The following is a 19238-nucleotide window of genomic DNA, read 5'->3' as shown; positions in this document are numbered from 1 at the left end:
GGTAAATGGAAAAAAAAAGTCCTTTATGTTCAAGCGTTTATCTACCTTCACTTTGACCCCTCTCTGTGTTCCACTTCCAGCAGGCCTCCCTATGGCCATGATGCCCTGCATGCAGCTGCCGGCTAAGGAGAGCGCCCTCTTCAAGCTGATGCTGGTCAGTGGTGACCCACTCACCTCTGTGCGCTTTCTCTACCTCAGAGCTTGGCTTTCCATGATGTATATATGGTCCTTACTAATAATTTACTTATGAAGAATGCCGGTGAGTTTGGGAGCAGGGGAGAATACATGTGGTCGAGATCCATCAAACAGATGGATCATAGACAATTAGACCTGAGGCAGTGCCTGACCAAGATCCCCGATGGAATTGTAATTCCACAGGTGGTATTTTACCCAGAGAGAGATTCATGACCTGTTTCCTGGCCCGTCTTTACAGGGCATTCTTAAAACCAGTGAATTTTGAAAAACTACAAAAGATCATTTAGGGAAAACAGGAAAACCCATCCCAATTTTTAGAATGCCTTACCAAGGCTTTATTACAATACAGTAATGTAGACCCTGAAAACGCAGAAGGTAAGCAACTTCTGGTGACCGATTTCTTTTCCCAGAGCCACCCCAACATAAAAAAAAAACTTAAAAAGCCAGCAAGGGGACCCCTAACTCCACAAACAGAGGTTTTAGCATTGGCCTTTAAAGTGTGCGGTGGAAAGGATGAGAAGGCTCGCAGACTAAAGTGCCATATGCTGGTAAAGGCTCTCTGACCAGCCTCAGCCACTGCCCCAGACTTCTGGTCCTCTAAGGCTAAGAGACCACCAGGCTCCTGCTTGTGGTCAACAAGGTCATTGGGTAAGAGCTTGCCCTAACTTCCGAGGGGCCATGTTCTAGGTGCTATCAAGAGGGACATTGGGCTGTTGATTACCCTCATGTTGTGCAGGACAGGGGGACATCTCGTCCACGTAACCCTCCAGTTGATCTCCTAGGCTTGACTATGGATGACAGAAGGGGCCTGAGTTCTCTGGGCCTGACCACTGCCATCACCAGCAGGGAGGCCCTAGTAACCATCATGGTATGTTGGCAGCCCATCTCCTTCCTCTTGGACACTGGATCACTTACTCAGTCCTAAGAGAGTTTTGGGGAACCACTTCTCTTTTCTGTTTCCCTATTGTCAGGGTAGGGGGGCAACCTTACCTTTCTCACCAAACCCCACGGTTTAGCTGCATTTTTAGGGGTGAACCGCTCACCCATTCCTTTTTGGTAGTCCTAACATGCTCTGTCCCCTTATTGGGAAGGGATCTTCTAGCTAAGTTTGGAGTCTATTTCCTTTGCTCCCCCGATTTGCCTAAACTCAAGCTCGCCAGCAGCCCTTGTGCACCTTCTAGTCAGCCAACCTACTACCATGGACATGCTGCTTCCTTTACCAGCTTCTCAGGTAGACCCCCGAGTCTGAAGTCCAGAACCCCTCTGTTTCTAAACAGTCTTTCCAAATAGGATCTGGAAACTGCTTTCTCTATCTGTCCTTTTGGTGTGGCAAACTGTTTTGAGACCTTTGGGATGCGTTCTGTAGGAACGCTATGCTCCCTAGACTGCAGTAGAACCACAACCCTTGATACCTCATCTCTACCTTAGGGCACTCCTTTTCCCTGAACTAGGAGTAGACTTTTACCCTTGGGTGAGTATTCCCTCAAAATTGACCCTCTAATCCCCTCCTACTTCTGGGCTCTTGCAGCTATAGAGCCTCCCAGGCCTGGGTAGAGATGCTTTCTGGCCTCTCGAGGGTCTGAATGATGACGTAGACATCAAGCCTGGCAGAAACTTTGGGTGTTGAGATTATTCTCTGGATGCCCCTATGAATAATTCAATACCTCTCCCATGGGCAACTCATTGTCTTCGAACACGACTTCCCTTAGCTATGAGATACACACCAGATGACAGTACAGAGCTCGAGCTAGCTAATGAACTTTCTGAGAGAGGAAGCAGACTGGGTTCCTCTACCTCTAACTCCTCCGCCTTTATTACAGAATTTCAGTAAATTACTCAGTCTTATAGCTTGACTTTCCACGATTGGTTAAGTGCTTCCTATTTCCTCTTCTTGCTAAACTCAACCCTATATGATCAGCTGTAATCAGAAATTCTTCCTTCTGCTTCACAAAAAACTTATCTTAAAGAATGTTCATGTTGGGGGCTGGGGATTTAGCTCAGTGGTAGAGCACTTACCTAGGAAGCGCAAGGCCCTGGGTTCGGTCCCCAGCTCCGGAAAAAAAAAAAAAAAAAGAACCAAAAAAAAAAAAAAGAATGTTCATGTTGTTAACTCACATTATCTCTTTTGTAAACTTACAAGCTACAGGAAATCCACTCAGACCTACCTCTCATGGACCAAATAGACTCCAGCCAGATAAGTCCATCTGCTTAAAGTTTCCACCTACTACCTACTCCAAGGGTGGGATTCCTCTGGGTTTCAAATACATCTAAGAAAAAAAATTTTCTTTTCTTCCAAATGCACTTAATCTTATTCACTACTATATATATATATATGTGTGTGTGTGTGTGTGTGTGTGTGTGTGTGTGTGTGTGTTTCAGCATCTTGTCAAATCCAGGCACTTACTACACCCGGGACAGCTCCAGAGAGAGTTCAATCTCCTCTCACAGACACAGACACTTCTTTTTTTTTTTTTTTTTTTTTTTTTTTTATTATTAACTTGAGTATTTCTTATTTACATTTCGAATGTTATTCCCTTTCCCGGTTTCCGGGCAAACATCCCCCTCCCCCCTCCCCTTCTTTATGGGTGTTCCCCTCCCCATCCTCCCCCCATTGCCGCCCTCCCCCCAACAATCTAGTTCACTGGGGGTTCAGTCTTAGCAGGACCCAGGGCTTCCCCTTCCACTGGTGCTCTCACTAGGATATTCATTGCTACCTATGAGGTCAGAGTCCAGGGTCAGTCCATGTTTAGTCTTTAGGTAGTGGCTTAGTCCCTGGAAGCTCTGGTTGCTTGGCATTGTTCTTCATAAGGGGTCTCGAGCCCCTTCAAGCTTTTCGAGTTCTTTCTCTGATTCCTTCAACAGGGGTCCTGTTCTCAGTTCAGTGGTTTACTGGACACAGACGCTTCTATTGGACCTGTTCCTTCTGGCCTATCCTCAGATGGTTCCACAGACCCTGGACAACAAGGAAACAGCCAACTCTTAAGACTGGACAGACATCCCATACCCATTTTTCTAGGTTCCCTAGAGACACATCGCCCCAAAGCAAGCAGGAAGTAGTCAGAGATCACAACGACCCTATTCCTGCTCCACTATTGCCTTTCTAATTTTTCTTTTTTAATTAAACCAATATGGGGGAATGTTGGTATTCTGTCTAAGCTCCATCCCCACAGTTACCTGGCAACAGTCAGGTATGCCTGACTCACTATAAAAGGGGCTGCTTGCCCCCTCCTCACTCTCTTCTCTTGCCTCCTGCTCTTCCCCTCTTCCCCTTTGTCCCTTCTCTTCCCATTCCTTTCCCCTTCCCTCCATGTGCTCATGGCTGGCCTTTACTCCTCTCCTCTTCTACTCTTCTTCTCTCATTAAACCTTTCCACGTGGAACCATGTTGGCTTGGTGTAGTTTGTCTGGACGAGAGCTGAGATTTCTACTCCAATAGGAGGAGCCTAGTGAAATCACCTGTAAGCTAACAATGTCAGTGCTGGAATTGCCTCTTCATTTAGACAAGGGCAAGATAATAATATTCATCTTATATTTTGGGCCTCGAAGCCTTAGTAACAGTAATTTGTGCTAGAATGTTCTATGGGTCCATTCACTGGGACACAAAATTTTCTTTCCTTCTCCTCCTCTTCTCTTTCTCCTTTTCCTCCTCCTCCTTTTAAAGCTTTTTATTAAAGTTGTTTCTTGACAATTTCAAACACTCTGAATGCTGTCTCCTCCATATACTGAGAATTCTTACAAGGAAAGCCTTGTAAACAAGCCACTAGGAAAAGGAACATAAGGTATTGAATGCAAAATCGGACATGGCTGTTCCTAGGTCTGGTTGAGGAGAAGGTTTTTATTGTCCGCATGAGGGAGAGAATATCCAGAGGCATCTGGAAGAGTCCAGAGCAGAGAGAGAAAGTAGCAGATTGAACATGGTTAGCAGACTAGACCAGGTCATGAGGGTGGGTGGGGTGTTGAGCAAGAGAGGAAGAGAAGAGTGGGTTAAGAGGACCAAGAGAGAGGGAGGAACCAAGAGAGAGGGAGGAACCAAGAGAGATGGAGGAACCAAGAGAGAGGGAATGGGCAAAATGGCTGGCAATTCAGAAGCTGAAGGAGGGGAAATTGCTGGTCTGGAGAGGGTTAGGAGAGGGGGCTGAGGTGAGGAGAGCAGGGAGGAGCTGCAGGTGCTGAATGAGCCTCTGCTCTTTGATATGCTAATTGGCACTCCAGTTAGCCCTTTGTCCGGGGTTTCTTTGGGACCTGACAGGTATCAACAAAATGAATAAATCATCAATTCACGTTTGGGCAGGAGTTGTATTTCACTTAGAGATGGTTAAAAATGGGAGGAAAAAATGGCACCTGTCAGAAAGTCAGAGCAAGGCTTAGCCTTCATGGGACACACGATTTCATTAAACCCAAATAGAGGTCACTTCTGCTGTCCAGCCTGGTTCATGGCTGTCCAGTTCATGGGCATTTAGGATTTTGCTGGTAAGGACAGTTAACACAAAAGACAAACAAGTCCTTGAATGATCACATGTTGTCCTGTCCAGCTAGAGGATGTCCAGCCAGCTGAGAGTGACTTTGTGGAGTGAAGGAACTCAACGTCAGCTTGAACCCTATGGTTCTCTGAGCTGAAATGAAGGAACAGGAATGAATCCGATTTCACCGTCTGCACCGTCAGCTCTCAGGTTCCCTCTTAGGAATGTAAATGACTCTTCATTCTTCAAGATCTCTTGTTTGGTTGGCTTGGTTCCACCCACTTCCCTCAAAGTGTCAGAAAAGTAGCTGGTCAATTCTTTTTGGAGAGTGAGTCTCTTGGGCAGGATGTGTCTTCGTGCAAAGGCAGACTGAAGTAAAACTTAGGGAAGGAAAGCTTGGCTAGAAAGGAAATCCCCTGCGGCTTCTCACGATCTCTAGCATTCTAGTCTGTGCAGAAAGTACATATTTTAGAGCCACACTAAGAGAATGTATCTACCTGGCTTAGGGCCACAGGCCACAGCTTACAAAGTGTAGGGCGCCCTCCAGTGGTGAACAACGGTACTGCACATGTGCGGTTTTTGCACCTGATGTCAGTTGGCCGTTAATACGCTAATGAGGGGCGGTACCATGCTAGTGAGGTGATTCATTCTCTGCCAATTCCTGGAGGACAAGTAGTGGGGTGATAGTGGGGTGACCCATGCCCGACCAATCCCTGAGAGATTATTAGCATACTGTTGTGTATATAAGGCGAGCGACTTTGCCGCTCGTGGTCCCCTGTCCCTGTTCAAGGGAGCTGTACAGTAAAGGCTTGTTCGCAGAAGAATCCTGTTACCGCCAGTCGTTCTTACTGGTGAGATGTTGGGCGCGAGACAACAAAGTAGCATGGCCGTCTGTATTTGGTAAGAGTGGCAGTTGTGTCCTGCACGATGGTTCTTTTTTTTTTTTTTTTTATAGTTAATATTCCTTCTTTCTTAATCCATAATAGGAAAAAATGGAACAAGGTGTACATATGAAAAGTAGAAAGTAAGGAGTAAGATAATAATAACCAATGTTCATATTAAAGTCAACAATGTCTACAAAACACTAGTACATTCAATTCAATAGTACATTAAAATATTACTACTACTACCACTACTACCACTACTACTTCTACTACTACTTTTACTACTACTACTACTACTATTTTTTTTTAACTTGAGTATTTCTTATTTACATTTCGAGTGTTATTCCCTTTCCCGGTTTCCGGGCAAACATCCCCCTAATCCCTCCCCCTCCTTCTATACAGGTGTTCCCCTCCCCATCCTCCCCCCATTACCACCCTCCCTCCAACTGGGGGTTCAGTTTTAGCAGGACCCAGGGCTTCCCCTTCCACTGGTGATCTTACTAAAATATTCATTGCTACCTATGAGGTCAGAGTCCAGGGTCAGTCCACGTATAGTCTTTAGGTAGTGGCTTAGTCCCTGGAAGCTCTGGTTGCTTGGCATTGTTGTTCATAAGGGGTCTTGAGCTCCTTCAAGCTTTTCGAGTTCTTTCTCTGATTCCTTCAACGGGGGTCCCGTTCTCAGTTCAGTGGTTTGCTGCTGGCATTCGCCTCTGTACTTGCTGTATTCTGGCTGTGTCTCTCGGGAGAGATCTACGTCCGGTTCCTGTCGGCCTGCACTTCTTTGCTTCATCCATCTTGTCTAATAGGATGGCTGTATATGTATGGGCCACATGTGGGGCAGGCTCTGAATGGGTGTTCCTTCTGTGTCTGTTTTAATCTTTGCCTCTCTATTCCCTGCCAAGGGTATTCTTGTTCCCCTTTTAAAGAAGGAGTGAAGCATTCACATTTTGATCATCCGTCTTGAGTTTCATTTGTTCTAGGCATCTAGGGTAATTCAAGTATTTGGGCTAATAGCCACTTATCAATGAGTGCATACCATGTGTGTTTTTCTGTGATTGGGTTACCTCACTCAGGATGATATTTTCCAGTTCCATCCATTTGCCTATGAATTTCATAAAGTCATTGTTTTTGATAGCTGAGTGATGTACCATTGTGTAGATGTACCACATTTTCTGTATCCATTCCTCTGTTGAAGAGCATCTGGATTCTTTCCAGCTTCTGGCTATTATAAATAAGGCTGCTATGAACATAGTGGAGCAAATGTCTTTTTTATATGTTGGGGCATCTTTTGGGTATATGCCCAAGAGAGGTATAGCTGGATCCTCAGGCAGTTCAATGTCCAATTTTCTGAGGAACCTCCAGACTGATTTCCAGAATGGTTGTACCAGTCTGCAATCCCACCAACAATGGAGGAGTGTTCCTCTTTCTCCGCATCCTCGCCAGCATCTGCTGTCACCTGAGTTTTTGATCTTAGCCATTCTCACTGGTGTGAAGTGAAATCTCAGGGTTGTTTTGATATGCATTTCCCTTATGACTAAAGATGTTGAACATTTCTTTAGGTGTTTCTCAGCCATTCGGCATTCCTCAGCTGTGAATTCTTTGTTTAGCTCTGAACCCCATTTTTAAATAGGGTTATTTGTCTCCCTGTGGTCTAACTTCTTGAGTTCTTTGTATATTTTGGATATAAGGCCTCTATCTGTTGTAGGATTGGTAAAGATCTTTTCCCAATCTGTTGGTTGCCATTTTGTCCTACCACAATGTCCTTTGCCTTACAGAAGCTTTGCAGTTTTATGAGATCCCATTTGTCAATTCTTTTTTTTCTTTCCATTTGTCAATTCTTGATCTTAGAGCATAAGCCATTGGTGTTCTGTTCAGGAAATTTTCTCCAGTGCCCATGTGTTTGAGATGCTTCCCCACTTTTTCTTCTATTAGTTTGAGTGTATCTGGTTTGATGTGGAGGTCCTTGATCCACTTGGACTTAAGCTTTGTACAGGGTGATAAGCATGGATCGATCTGCATTCTTCTACATGTTGACCTCCAGTTGAACCAGCACCATTTGCTGAAAATGCTATCTTTTTTCCATTGGATGGTTTTGGCTCCTTTGTCAAAAATCAAGTGCCCATAGGTGTGTGGGTTCATTTCTGGGTCTTCAATTCTGTTCCATTGGTCTATCTGTCTGTCTCTGTACCAATACCATGCAGTTTTTATCACTATTGCTCTGTAATACTGCTTGAGTTCAGGGATAGTGATTCCCCCTGAAGTCCTTTTATTGTTGAGGATAGTTTTAGCTATCCTGGGTTTTCTGTTATTCCAGATGAATTTGCAAATTGTTCTGTCTAACTCTTTGAAGAATTGGATTGGTATTTTGATGGGGATTACATTGAATCTGTAGATCGCTTTTGGTAGAATGGCCATTTTTACTATATTAATCCTGCCAATCCATGAGCATGGGAGATCTTTCCATCTTCTGAGGTCTTCTTCAATTTCTTTCTTCAGAGTCTTGAAGTTCTTATTGTACAGATCTTTTACTTGTTTGGTTAAAGTCACACCGAGGTATTTTATATTATTTGGGACTATTATGAAGGGTGTCGTTTCCCTAATTTATTTCTCGGCTTGTTTCTGTTTTGTGTAGAGGAAGGCTACTGATTTATTTGAGTTAATTTTATACCCAGCCACTTTGCTGAAGTTGTTTATCAGCTTTAGTAGTTCTCTGGTGGAACTTTTGGGATCACTTAAATATACTATCATATCATCTGCAAATAGTGATATTTTGACCTCTTCTTTTCCGATCTGTATCCCCTTGACCTCCTTTTGTTGTGTGATTGCTCTGGCTAGAACTTCAAGAACTATATTGAATAAGTAGGGAGAGAGTGGGCAGCCTTGTCTAGTCCCTGATTTTAGTGGGATCTGCACGATGGTTCTTGAGTGGAGGAATGAATGTGTAGCCTACACTAGGTTGGCTATGCCATGCTTTCAAGTAAGGGATAACATATACCTTAAAGATGCCATTCCTAAATTACTTAAGGCATTGTAGCGACTGGTGGAGGCCTTGCCTCAGGGCTCCTTACACAGGTTGACTCTGCATAGAAGATCCAGCTGGTATGCCGTGGTGTGTTACAGGTATTCACAATATTGACTGATTTCTTCCCACAGCTGTTGGACAGTGATGTTACATATTGACAGGAGAATCTTCCATCCATATTCAGTCTTCTAGAGACATGGATGATTTCATCCTTTGTGCCAAAAAAATCAATTTTTATATGCCCGGCGAAGTGAAAGAGTTTGTGAGGTGCCATTTCAGGGAGTGTGTCTTATTGTTCTCATAGGAAGGATTTGACGAGTTAGGGAAAGTGTCCACAAGCCTAACAAGGAATACAAAGGTTGTTGAGTACAAGGAATGCCCAACAACAGAAGGTTTCCTGCTCTGCTTGCATGCTGGAATGTGGTATTTGCAATGTTCTGGTAAGGGGGTAGCCAGAGAAGGCCTAGGTCTTCGGGACCCCTGTTCTCACAGTGGTTGTAACTCAGTTTCCAGAGGGAGAACACTGCCCGCTCACCTAGACAACAATTTCATTACACAAAGTCTTGGGTGGTCTTTCGTCCTTCATGTTGGTTTTCCCCGTCTGTGTAAGAGAAGAAATATGAAAGACATGTTAACTGAAAGGTGCAATTGGAGGCGAGTTAGGAAAATGGCACAGGCTGATGTCCTGTGCTTGGGGACATGTGAGGCAGAAAGGCCATTTCTTTTGAGAAGTCCTTTACCTCTGCTCCAGCACCCTTATTTGGGAGCCCCAGGGTACTTCTTAGCCCGGAAGAGATAAGTAGAAAGGAATAAGGATGTTCGAAATTGGTTTTGATTGTTAGACTTCAAGCAACATCCAGGACGCAGTATTTGTTCATAGTTCAGTCTTAGTTCTTTCTGTTTCCCAACAATTCCATTCTCATCTCCACACAGAGTCAAATGACTGCTGGGGACGAGTCACTACCAGATTATGTCTCACATAATCTAGTACTCAGGATCCTGTGGACAACTTTCCCATTGGCTCGAGGAGATTTGGGTTTTCAATTAAATACTGATGGATGGGGTACAGAAGGTGGGTAGAACACACGGGAAAAGAGATAAAAAGGCCACACAGGATTTACCTTCTCATAAAGCTGCACCGAGGAATAAATGGTGGTCACGGGCTCTTCCGTACGGGACAGCATCTGGAAAAGAGATTCTCTTCAGCGAGAATGCAGGAGACAAACCCTACGAATCTCTCTTTCTAAACCCAGTCTCTCCATCACCCGCTTCCTGACACAACTTTACTGTGTAGCCTTCTTTGCAGGCATCTGCTCTTGTTCTCTCCAACTCTGGATTAGGTTAAGGTAACGATAAAGATAAATGGGTGACAGCTGGACATAGCCTTGCAGCAAAAGGCCTCTAGGAGCAAGGAGGAGGGCTCTACGTAGTTTAGACTGAGTCTCGCTCCGCCTGGAGTTTAGTTTTGTGCGAGTTAATCTGACTCTAACAGCATCCCCATCAATTCCAGTACAGTGTCAGAGTAACTGGAAAACCCAAGTGTCTCCCTTCAGTCCTTGCAGACCCAGGGAAGCAGGCTTGTGTAGACACGGAAGATGGTATTTAGTGGGTGTCAACCAGGGGAAAGCAGACAAGAAGCAGAAGGTGTGGGCCAGAGTGGTTCAGAGTCTGAGAAGAGGAGCTGCTGCTGGACCAGCTAGTGTAGTTCAGGGCTGTCCTCAGAACAGCCTTAGCAATGATTTTGCCCTGTTGGTGATCCCATGGCACCCCTCAACTCACAATAAGGACTCTTTTATTGTCTCATCCCTCCAGGGAGCTCTTCTTAGACACAAACCACTTCTAACCCACAGCTAGGCCTTCATGTGACGCTCGGGGCTTTATACCATGGACACTGTTGTAAGGAGACAATATACTATCTTTTTCTTTTTTTCATGAGGATCATTTTCTTAGCGTGGTGTTTCTTTGTTGGTCTATCCAAATTCTTGGCTGTAGCTTCTATACAGTGTATACATTCCATACAATGGCAAAGAGAAGGCAGGTGTTGCCCAAGACTCCTATTCTAGTGGTCCTAGTAATAGGGTGCATTTATGAATAGCATCAGCTTACCGTGGACTGTGGGATTTCATCATAGATTCTGGACTCTGTGAGATGGGCATTTCTTGAAACTGCAGAGTATATTATTTTCTTTGAGACATCATCTGCTACAAATAAACACAGAACCATAGTCTGTGAAGGGTAGATGGGTTTTTAGAGGCTGCCTAGTCATTTTATTTTTCTGTAATAAAAAAAAATCTGCAGGTTAAATGGCTCCCACCCTATGGAAAAGGATGTTCGGATCCTCAGATGTTCTTTCCATCCCAAGAATTACACGTGCGGTAGGGCACAGCTTACTCAAATCTCACCTAAAGCACATTGGGAATTCTTTTTTATGCCTGAGGCTCAGTTTAGCCTAAAGAGAATCTTCCTAGGCCCTGTATGAAATTCAAAGATAGCTCTGGCATTGACGACCTTGCATGGTTAGTAGACTTTTCATGTCAGGGCCTCGGTTGTTTAATTTGATTTATTCTAATTATACTTGGTGATTTCTTATCCTGGTGCATAACTGACTATAACCACAAGCATTCATGAAGCAGTAAAGTATTTATTAAGCTTCTACTCCTTAATGCCAGACTCCATAGGAGGCTACAGAAAAACAAAGAAAGGGTTTATAGATCTTTGCTTTAAAATTTTTTGAGCTACATGAGGTATTAATCTCAACACATTCTTTTTCTTTAGTATTAACACAATGTTTTAGGGTCAGGTTGAAAAGCCAGAATTTTGCGCCTTCTTATTATATAGGACACAAAAACATCTACACACAATGGATCTAATCCAAGATTATCATAGACTTCAGCATTTCTGAGCTTGTCTTGTCTAAGTCTTGCCACCAAAGTTCCCAAAATGATACTCTTCTCCCCAGTCTGGGTAAATAAATAACCTTACTTCTTAGAAGAAAGGAGACACATTCTCACATTTTACCTTCCAGGACAATCCTACCTCTCCTTCTCTTGTACAAATGGAACAGAAGTGCCACCACTGGAATGAGCATAAGCAGAGAGAGCGCGGCCAGCCCCCCTGGCAACACACCATGGTAAGGATGGAAGCTGGGAGAGTCTGGAAATAGAAACTGTAGTGAGCGTTGGCTATCAGGAGACAGGCCCACGGTTCTGTGCAGGTTTGGACTCACTCAGAGCCACTGTCAAAATGGGATGCCCTTGCGAGAGGGCCAAAGCTCTTCAATTTACTATCAGAATCCAAGAGTCAAAGGGGCTCCTCAAAAATACCTGGGAATGCTTAATCCTTCACAGAAGAAGGCTTTGGTCTTTCCCCAGGAGGCTGCCTGGTTGAAGATACACCCAGGGCTAGTCTCACCATAAAGGAGGCATGCACATGTGAAGGTAAGGTTAAACCTTAGAGCTTTTCAGAGTGAGTTCTGAGGCTTTCCAGAAAGGAGCTCGTTACCTGTACATGGCTGTTGCACAGTGACGGAGTCAGAATTGTTGCTGACAGGGTTCGAGGCTGTACATGTATAAGTCAGTTTTTGGTCCATAGGGGAGTGGAAGATTTGAAGGACATTGCTTTCCTCTCCAGAGGGACTCCAACTATACACCACATTCTTTTCTTCTTCCTCCACAGAGCATGTCAGTGTGATATTACAGGTATTGTTCAAAGATGTTATTGAACTCTTTGTAATTTTTGGTTTTGCCAGCCGAGCTATGAGGGAGAAAACATAGTCTACAGTGAGCTGAAAGCAGCATATAAAAGCTTGTGAGAATCAGCTGTTAGCTTTTCAGAAATTTGTGTAATAGATGTTAAACACAGCATTAAATAAGTCATGAAAGCAAATACATTATATTAAAATTATTTTTGATATTTTATTATGATCCATGGTGCTGGCGATGAGTTAGATATATTTCATCCATGCTTTATAATGATGTGAGTACATCCTTTCAACCCTATAGATCTTTAAATTAGCCATAGCAGAAGGTTGTTTTTTTTTTTTAAAGGGCTTTTCCTATATTTATTTTTCTGTCACTCACATTAAGTAATCAAGGACATTTTTTCTTAGCTGAGATTATATGTAATTACACCATATCTCCCTTTCCTTCCTCCAAACCCTTCCACACATGCTTCCTTCTTCAAACTTATGGCCCTTGTTTTTCATTAATTGTTGCTACACATTCATATATACACACGTATACACATATCTATTTTTTCATTTTCCTTTTTATTGAAAATTGATTATTTTTTCATATAATATATCCCAAGGCAAAAAGGGAGGGGGAGGAGGTGAAAGGAGTAGGGAGGGGAACCTCACCATAGCAGAAGTTCTTACACCGCATACATTTGAGGATGTTGTAACTTTAGGCTTGATTTATTCTTTTGGTCACTGATGCTCTACACTTGAGAAATCAATGGAGGGAAGGTTTCTAAAATAGATGAAACAGCCAACTCTAAGACTGGACAGACACCCCATACCCATTTTACTAGGTTCCCTAGAGACACGTCACCCCAAAGCGAGCAGGAAGTAGTCAGAGATCACAACGACCCTATTCCTGCTCCACCATCACCTTTCTAATTAATCTTTTTTTTTTTTATTAACTTGAGTATTTCTTATTTACATTTCCATTGTTAGTCCCTTTCCCGGTTTCCAGGCCAACATCCCCCTAACCCCTCCCCCTCCCCTTCTAGACGGGTGTTCCCCTCCCCATCCTCCCCCCATTACCGCCCTCCCCCCCAACAATCACGTTCACTAGGTGTTCAGTCTTAGCAGGACCAAGGGCTTCCCCTTCCACTGGTGCTCTTACTAGGCTATTCATTGCTACCTATGAGGTTGGAGTCCAGGGTCAGTCCATGTATAGTCTTGGGTAGTGGCTTAGTCCCTGGAAGCTCTGGTTGCTTGGCATTGTTGTTCATATGGGGTCTCAAGCCCCTTCAAGCTCTTCCAGTCCTTTCTCTGATTCCTTCAACGGGGGTCCAGTTCACAGTTCAGTGGTTTGTTGCTGGCATTCGCCTCTGTATTTGCTGTATTCTGGCTGTGTCTCTCGGGAGAGATCTACATCCGGTTCCTGTTGGCCTGCACTTCTTTTTTTTTTTTTTTTTTTTTTTTCTTTTCTATTTTTCGGAGCTGGGGACCGAACCCAGGGCCTTGCGCTTGGTAGGCAAGCGCTCTACCACTGAGCTAAATCCCCAACCCTGGCCTGCACTTCTTTGCTTCATCCATCTCATCTAGTTTGGTGGCTGTATATGTATGGGCCACATATGGGGCAGGCTCTGAATGGGTGTTCCTTCTGCCTCTGTTCTAAACTTTGCTTCCCTATTCCCTCCCAAGGGTATTCTTGTTCCCCTTTTAAAGAAGGAGTTACGCACTCATCCTTCTTGAGTTTCATGTGTTCTGTGCAATAGGGTAATTCAAGCATTTGGGCTAATATCCACTTATCAATGAGTGAAAACCATGTGTGTTTTTCTGTGATTGGGTTACCTCACTCAGGATGATATTTTCCAGTTCCATCCATTTGCCTATGAATTTCATAAAGTCATTGTTTTTGATAGCTGAGTGGTATTCCATTGTGTAGATGTACCACATTTTCTGTATCCATTCCTCTGTTGAAGGGCATCTGGGTTCTTTCCAGCTTCTGGCTATTATAAATAAGGCTGCTATGAACATAGTGGACCATGTGTCTTTCTTATATGTTGGAGCATCTTTTGGGTATATGCCCAAGAGAGGTATAGCTGGGTCCTCAGGTAGTTCAATGTCCAATTTTCTGAGGAACCTCCAGACTTATTTCCAGAATGGTTGTACCAGTCTGCAATCCCACCAACAATGGAGGAGCATCTCCACATCCTCGCCAGCATCTGCTGTCACTTAAGTTTTCGATCTTAGCCATTCTCACTAGTGTGAGGTGAAATCTCAGGGTTGTTTTGATATGCATTTCCCTTATGACTAAAGATGTCGAACATTTCTTTAGGTGTTTCTCAGCCATTCGGCATTCCTCAGCTGTGAATTCTTTGTTTAGCTCTGAACTCTACTTTTTAATAGGGTTATTTGTCTCCCTGCGGTCTAACTTCTTGAGTTCTTTGTAAATTTTGGATATAAGGCCTCTATCTGTTGTAGGATTGGTAAAGATCTTTTCCCAATCTGTTGGTTGCCATTTTGTCCTACCACAATGTCCTTTGCCTTACAGAACCTTTGCAGTTTTATGAGATCCCATTTGTCAATTCTTTTTTTTCTTTCCATTTGTCAATTCTTGATCTTAGAGCATAAGCCATTGGTGTTCTGTTCAGGAAATTTTCTCCAGTGCCCATGTGTTTGAGATGCTTCCCCACTTTTTCTTCTATTAGTTTGAGTGTATCTGGTTTGATGTGGAGGTCCTTGATCCACTTGGACTTAAGCTTTGTACAGGGTGATAAGCATGGATCGATCTGCATTCTTCTACATGTTGACCTCCAGTTGAACCAGCACCATTTGCTGAAAATGCTATCTTTTTTCCATTGGATGGTTTTGGCTCCTTTGTCAAAAATCAAGTGCCCATAGGTGTGTGGGTTCATTTCTGGGTCTTCAATTCTGTTCCATTGGTCTATCTGTCTGTCTCTGTACCAATACCATGCAGTTTTTATCACTATTGCTCTGTAATACAGCTTGAGTTCAGGGATAGTGATTCCCCCTGAAGTCCTTTTATTGTTGAGGATAGTTTTAGCTATCCTGGGTTTTCTGTTATTCCAGATGAATTTGCAAATTGTTTTGTCTAACTCTTTGAAGAATTGGATTGGTATTTTGATGGGGATTACATTGAATCTGTAGATCGCTTTTGGTAGAATGGCCATTTTTACTATATTAATCCTGCCAATCCATGAGCATAGGAGATCTTTCCATCTTCTGAGGTCTTCTTCAATTTGTTTCTTCAGAGTCTTGAAGTTCTTATTGTACAGACCTTTTACTTGCTTGGTTAAAGTCACACCGAGGTATTTTATATTATTTGGGACTATTATGAAGGGTGTCGTTTCCCTAATTTATTTCTCGGCTTGTTTCTGTTTTGTGTAGAGGAAGGCTACTGATTTATTTGAGTTAATTTTATACCCAGCCACTTTGCTGAAGTTGTTTATCAGCTTTAGTAGTTCTGTGGTGGAACTTTTGGGATCACTTAAATATACTATCATATCATCTGCAAATAGTGTTATTTTGACTTCTTCTTTTCCAATCTGTATCCCCTTGATCTCCTTTTGTTGTGTGATTGCTCTGGCTAGAACTTCAAGAACTATATTGAATAAGTAGGGAGAGAGTGGGCAGCCTTGTCTAGTCCCTGATTTTAGTGGGATTGCTTCAAGTTTCTCTCCATTTAGTTTAATGTTAGTGACTGGTTTGTTGTATATGGCTTTTACTATGTTTAGGTATGGGCCTTGAATTCCTATTCTTTCCAGGACTTTTATCATGAAGGGGTGTTGAATTTTGTTAAATGCTTTCTCAGTATCTAATGAAATGATCATGTGGTTTTGTTCTTTCAGTTTGTTTATATAATGGATCACGTTAATGGTTTTCCGTATGTTAAACCATCCCTGCATGCCTGGGATGAAGCCTACTTGATCATGGTGGATGATTTTTTGATGTGCTCTTGGATTCAGTTTGCCAGAATTTTATTGAGTATTTTTGCGTCGATATTCATAAGGGAAATTGGTCTGAAGTTCTCTTTCTTTGTTGGGTCTTTGTGTGGTTTATGTATAAGAGTAATTGTGGCTTCATAGAAGGAATTCAGTAGTGATCCATCTGTTTCAATTTTGTGGAATAGTTTGGATAGTATTGATATGAGGTCTTCTATGAAGGTCTGATAGAATTCTGCACTAAACCCGTCTGGACCTGGGCTCTTTTTGGTTGGGAGACCTTTAATGACTGCTTCTATTTCCTTAGGAGTTATGGGGTTGTTTAAATGGTTTATCTATTCCTGATTTAACTTCAGTACCTGGTATCTGTCTAGGAAATTGTCCATTTCCTGCAGATTTTCAAGTTTTATTGAATATATGCTTTTGTAGTAGGATCTGATGATTTTTTGAATTTCCTCTGATTCTGTAGTTATGTCTCCCTTTTCATTTCTGATTTTGTTAATTTGGACACACTCTCTGTGTCCTCTCGTTAGTCTGGCTAAGAGTTTATCTATCTTGTTGATTTTCTCAAAGAACCAACTTTTGGTTCTGTTGATTCTTTCTATGGTCCTTTTTGTTTCTACTTGGGTTGATTTCAGCTCTGAGTTTGATTATTTCCTGCCTTCTACTCCTCCTGGGTGTAATTGCTTCTTTTTGTTCTAGAGCTTTTAGGTGTGCTGTCAAGCTGCTGACATATGCTCTCTCCTGTTTCTTTCTGCAGGCACTTAGAGCTATGAGTTTTCCTCTTAGCACAGCTTTCATTGTGTCCCATAAATTTGGGTATGTTGTACCTTTATTTACATTAAATTCTAAGAAGTCTTTAATTTCTTTCTTTATTTCTTCCTTGACAAGGTTATCATTGAGTAGAGCATTGTTCAACTTCCATGTATATGTGGGCATTCTTCCCTTATTGTTATTGAAGACCAGCTTCAGCCTGTGGTGGTCTGATAGGACGCATGGGATTATTTCTATTTTTCTGTATCTGTTGAGCCCTGTTTTATGACCAATTATATGGTCAATTTTGGAGAAAGCACCATGAGGTGCTAAGAAGGATGTATATCCTTTTGCTTTAGGATAGAATGTTCTATAAATATCTGTTAAGTCCATTTGGCTCATGACTTCTCTTAGTTTGTCTACGTCTCTGTTTAATTTCTGTTTCCATGACCTGTCCATTGATGAGAATGGGGTGTTGAAATCTCCTACTATTATTGTGTGAGGTGCAATATGTGTTTTGAGCTTTAGTAAGGTTTCTTTTATGTATGTAGGTGCCCTTGTATTTGGAGCATATATATTTAGGATTTAGAGTTCATCTTGGTGGATTTTTCCTTTGATGAATATGAAGTGCCCTTCCTTATCTTTTTTGATGACTTTTAGTTGAAAATTGATTTTATTCGATATTAGAATGGCTACTCCAGCTTGCTTCTTCCGACCATTTGCTTGGAAAGTTGTTTTCCAGCCTTTCACTCTGAGGTAGTGTCTGTCTTTGTCTCTGAGGTGTGTTTCCTGTAGGCAGCAGAATGCAGGGTCCTCATTGCATATCCAGTTTGTTAAGCTATGTCTTTTTATTGGGGAGTTGAGACCATTGATGTTGAGAGATATTAAGGAATAGTGATTATTGCTTCCTGCTATATTCATATTTGCATGTGAGGTTATGTTTGTGTGCTTTTCTTCTCTTTGTTTTGTTGCCTAGACGATTAGTTTCTTGCTTTTTCTAGGGTGTAGCTTGCCTCCATGTGTTGGGCTTTACCATTTATTATCTTTGTAGTGCTGGATTTGTAGAAAGATATTGTGTAAATTTGGTTTTGTCAAGGAATATCTTGGTTTCTCCATCTATGTTAATTGAGAGTTTTGCAGGATACAGTAACCTGGGCTGGCATTTGTGTTCTCTTAGGGTCTGTATGACATCTGTCCAGGATCTTCTTGCTTTCATAGTCTCTGGCGAGAAGTCTGGTGTGATTCTGATAGGTCTGCCTTTATATGTTACTTGACCTTTTTCCCTTTCTGCTTTTAATATTCTTTCTTTATTTTGTGCATTTGGTGTTTTGACTATTATGTGATGGGAGGAGTTTCTTTTCTGGTCCAATCTATTTGGAGTTCTGTAGGCTTCTTGTATGTTTATGGGCATCTCTTTCTTTAGGTTAGGGAAGTTTTCTTCTATGATTTTGTTAAAGATATTTACTGGTCCTTTGAGCTGGGAGTCTTCACTCTCTTCTATACCTATTATCCTTAGGTTTGATCTTCTCATTGAGTCCTGGATTTCCTGTATGTTTTGGACCAGTAGCTTTTTCCGCTTTACATTATCTTTGACAGTTGAGTTGATGATTTCTATGGAATCTTCTGCTCCTGAGATTCTCTCTTCTATATCTTGTATTCTGTTGGTGATGCTTGTATCTACGGCTCCTTGTCTCTTCCTTTGGTTTTCTATATCCAGGGTTGTTTCCCTGTGTTCCTTCAACTGTTTGATTGTGTTTTCCTGGAATTCTTTCAGTGATTTTTGTGATTCCTCTCTATAGGCTTCTACTTGTTTATTTATGGTTTCCTGTGTTTCTCTAAGGGAGTTCTTCATGTCTTTTTTGAAGTCCTCCAGCATCATGATCAAATATGATTTTAAATCTAGATCTTGCTTTTCTGGTGTGTTTGGATATTCAGTGTTTGCTTTGGTGGGAGAATTGGGCTCCGATGATGCCATGTAGTCTTGGTTTCTGTTGCTTGGGTTCCTGCGCTTGCCTCTCGCCACCAGATTATCTCTAGTGTTACTTTGTTCTGCTATTTCTGACAGTGGCTAGGCTGTCCTATAGGCCTGTGTGTCAGCAGTGCTGTAGACCTGTTTTCCTGTTTTCTTTCAGCCAGTTATGGGAACAGAGTGTTCTGCTTTCGGGCGTGTAGTTTTTCCTGTCTACTGGTCTTCAGCTGTTCCTGTGGGCCTGTGTCCTGAGTTCACCAGGCAGGTCGCTTGGAGCAGAAAAGTTGGTCTTACCTGTGGTGCCGTGGCTCAAGTTTGCTC

At 42.5% G+C, this 19238-nt stretch overlaps 1 protein-coding gene across 13 annotated transcripts in view; it reads right to left on the bottom strand.

Annotated features, from left to right (window-relative positions):
- Positions 1-2653: 2653 nt before the first annotated feature.
- Cd84 (CD84 molecule) overlaps positions 2654-19238 on the bottom strand; it is a 40006-nt gene continuing 23421 nt past the window's right edge. The window contains exons 4-9 of one of the 13 annotated variants that reach the window (XM_017598907.3): positions 12062-12313; positions 11579-11713; positions 10667-10761; positions 9682-9744; positions 9096-9161; positions 2654-8900 (exon numbers count right to left, since the gene is read on the bottom strand). In XM_017598907.3, coding sequence (XP_017454396.1) covers positions 9096-9161; positions 9682-9744; positions 10667-10761; positions 11579-11713; positions 12062-12313 — 611 coding nt within the window. In that variant the 3' untranslated portion in view covers positions 2654-8900. Of the gene's footprint in view, positions 9162-9681; positions 9745-10666; positions 10762-11571; positions 11714-12061; positions 12314-12917; positions 13030-19238 lie in introns of those variants that run through there. The other 12 variants (XM_017598906.3, XM_063272556.1, XM_063272555.1 and 9 more) reach the window with 12 other exon arrangements.

This window comes from Rattus norvegicus, chromosome 13, assembly GCF_036323735.1.
Source record: "Rattus norvegicus strain BN/NHsdMcwi chromosome 13, GRCr8, whole genome shotgun sequence".
Classification (NCBI taxonomy): domain Eukaryota; kingdom Metazoa; phylum Chordata; class Mammalia; order Rodentia; family Muridae; genus Rattus; species Rattus norvegicus.
Note: the sequence above shows the minus strand (reverse complement) of the source record. Positions and strands in the feature narration are given on the sequence as shown.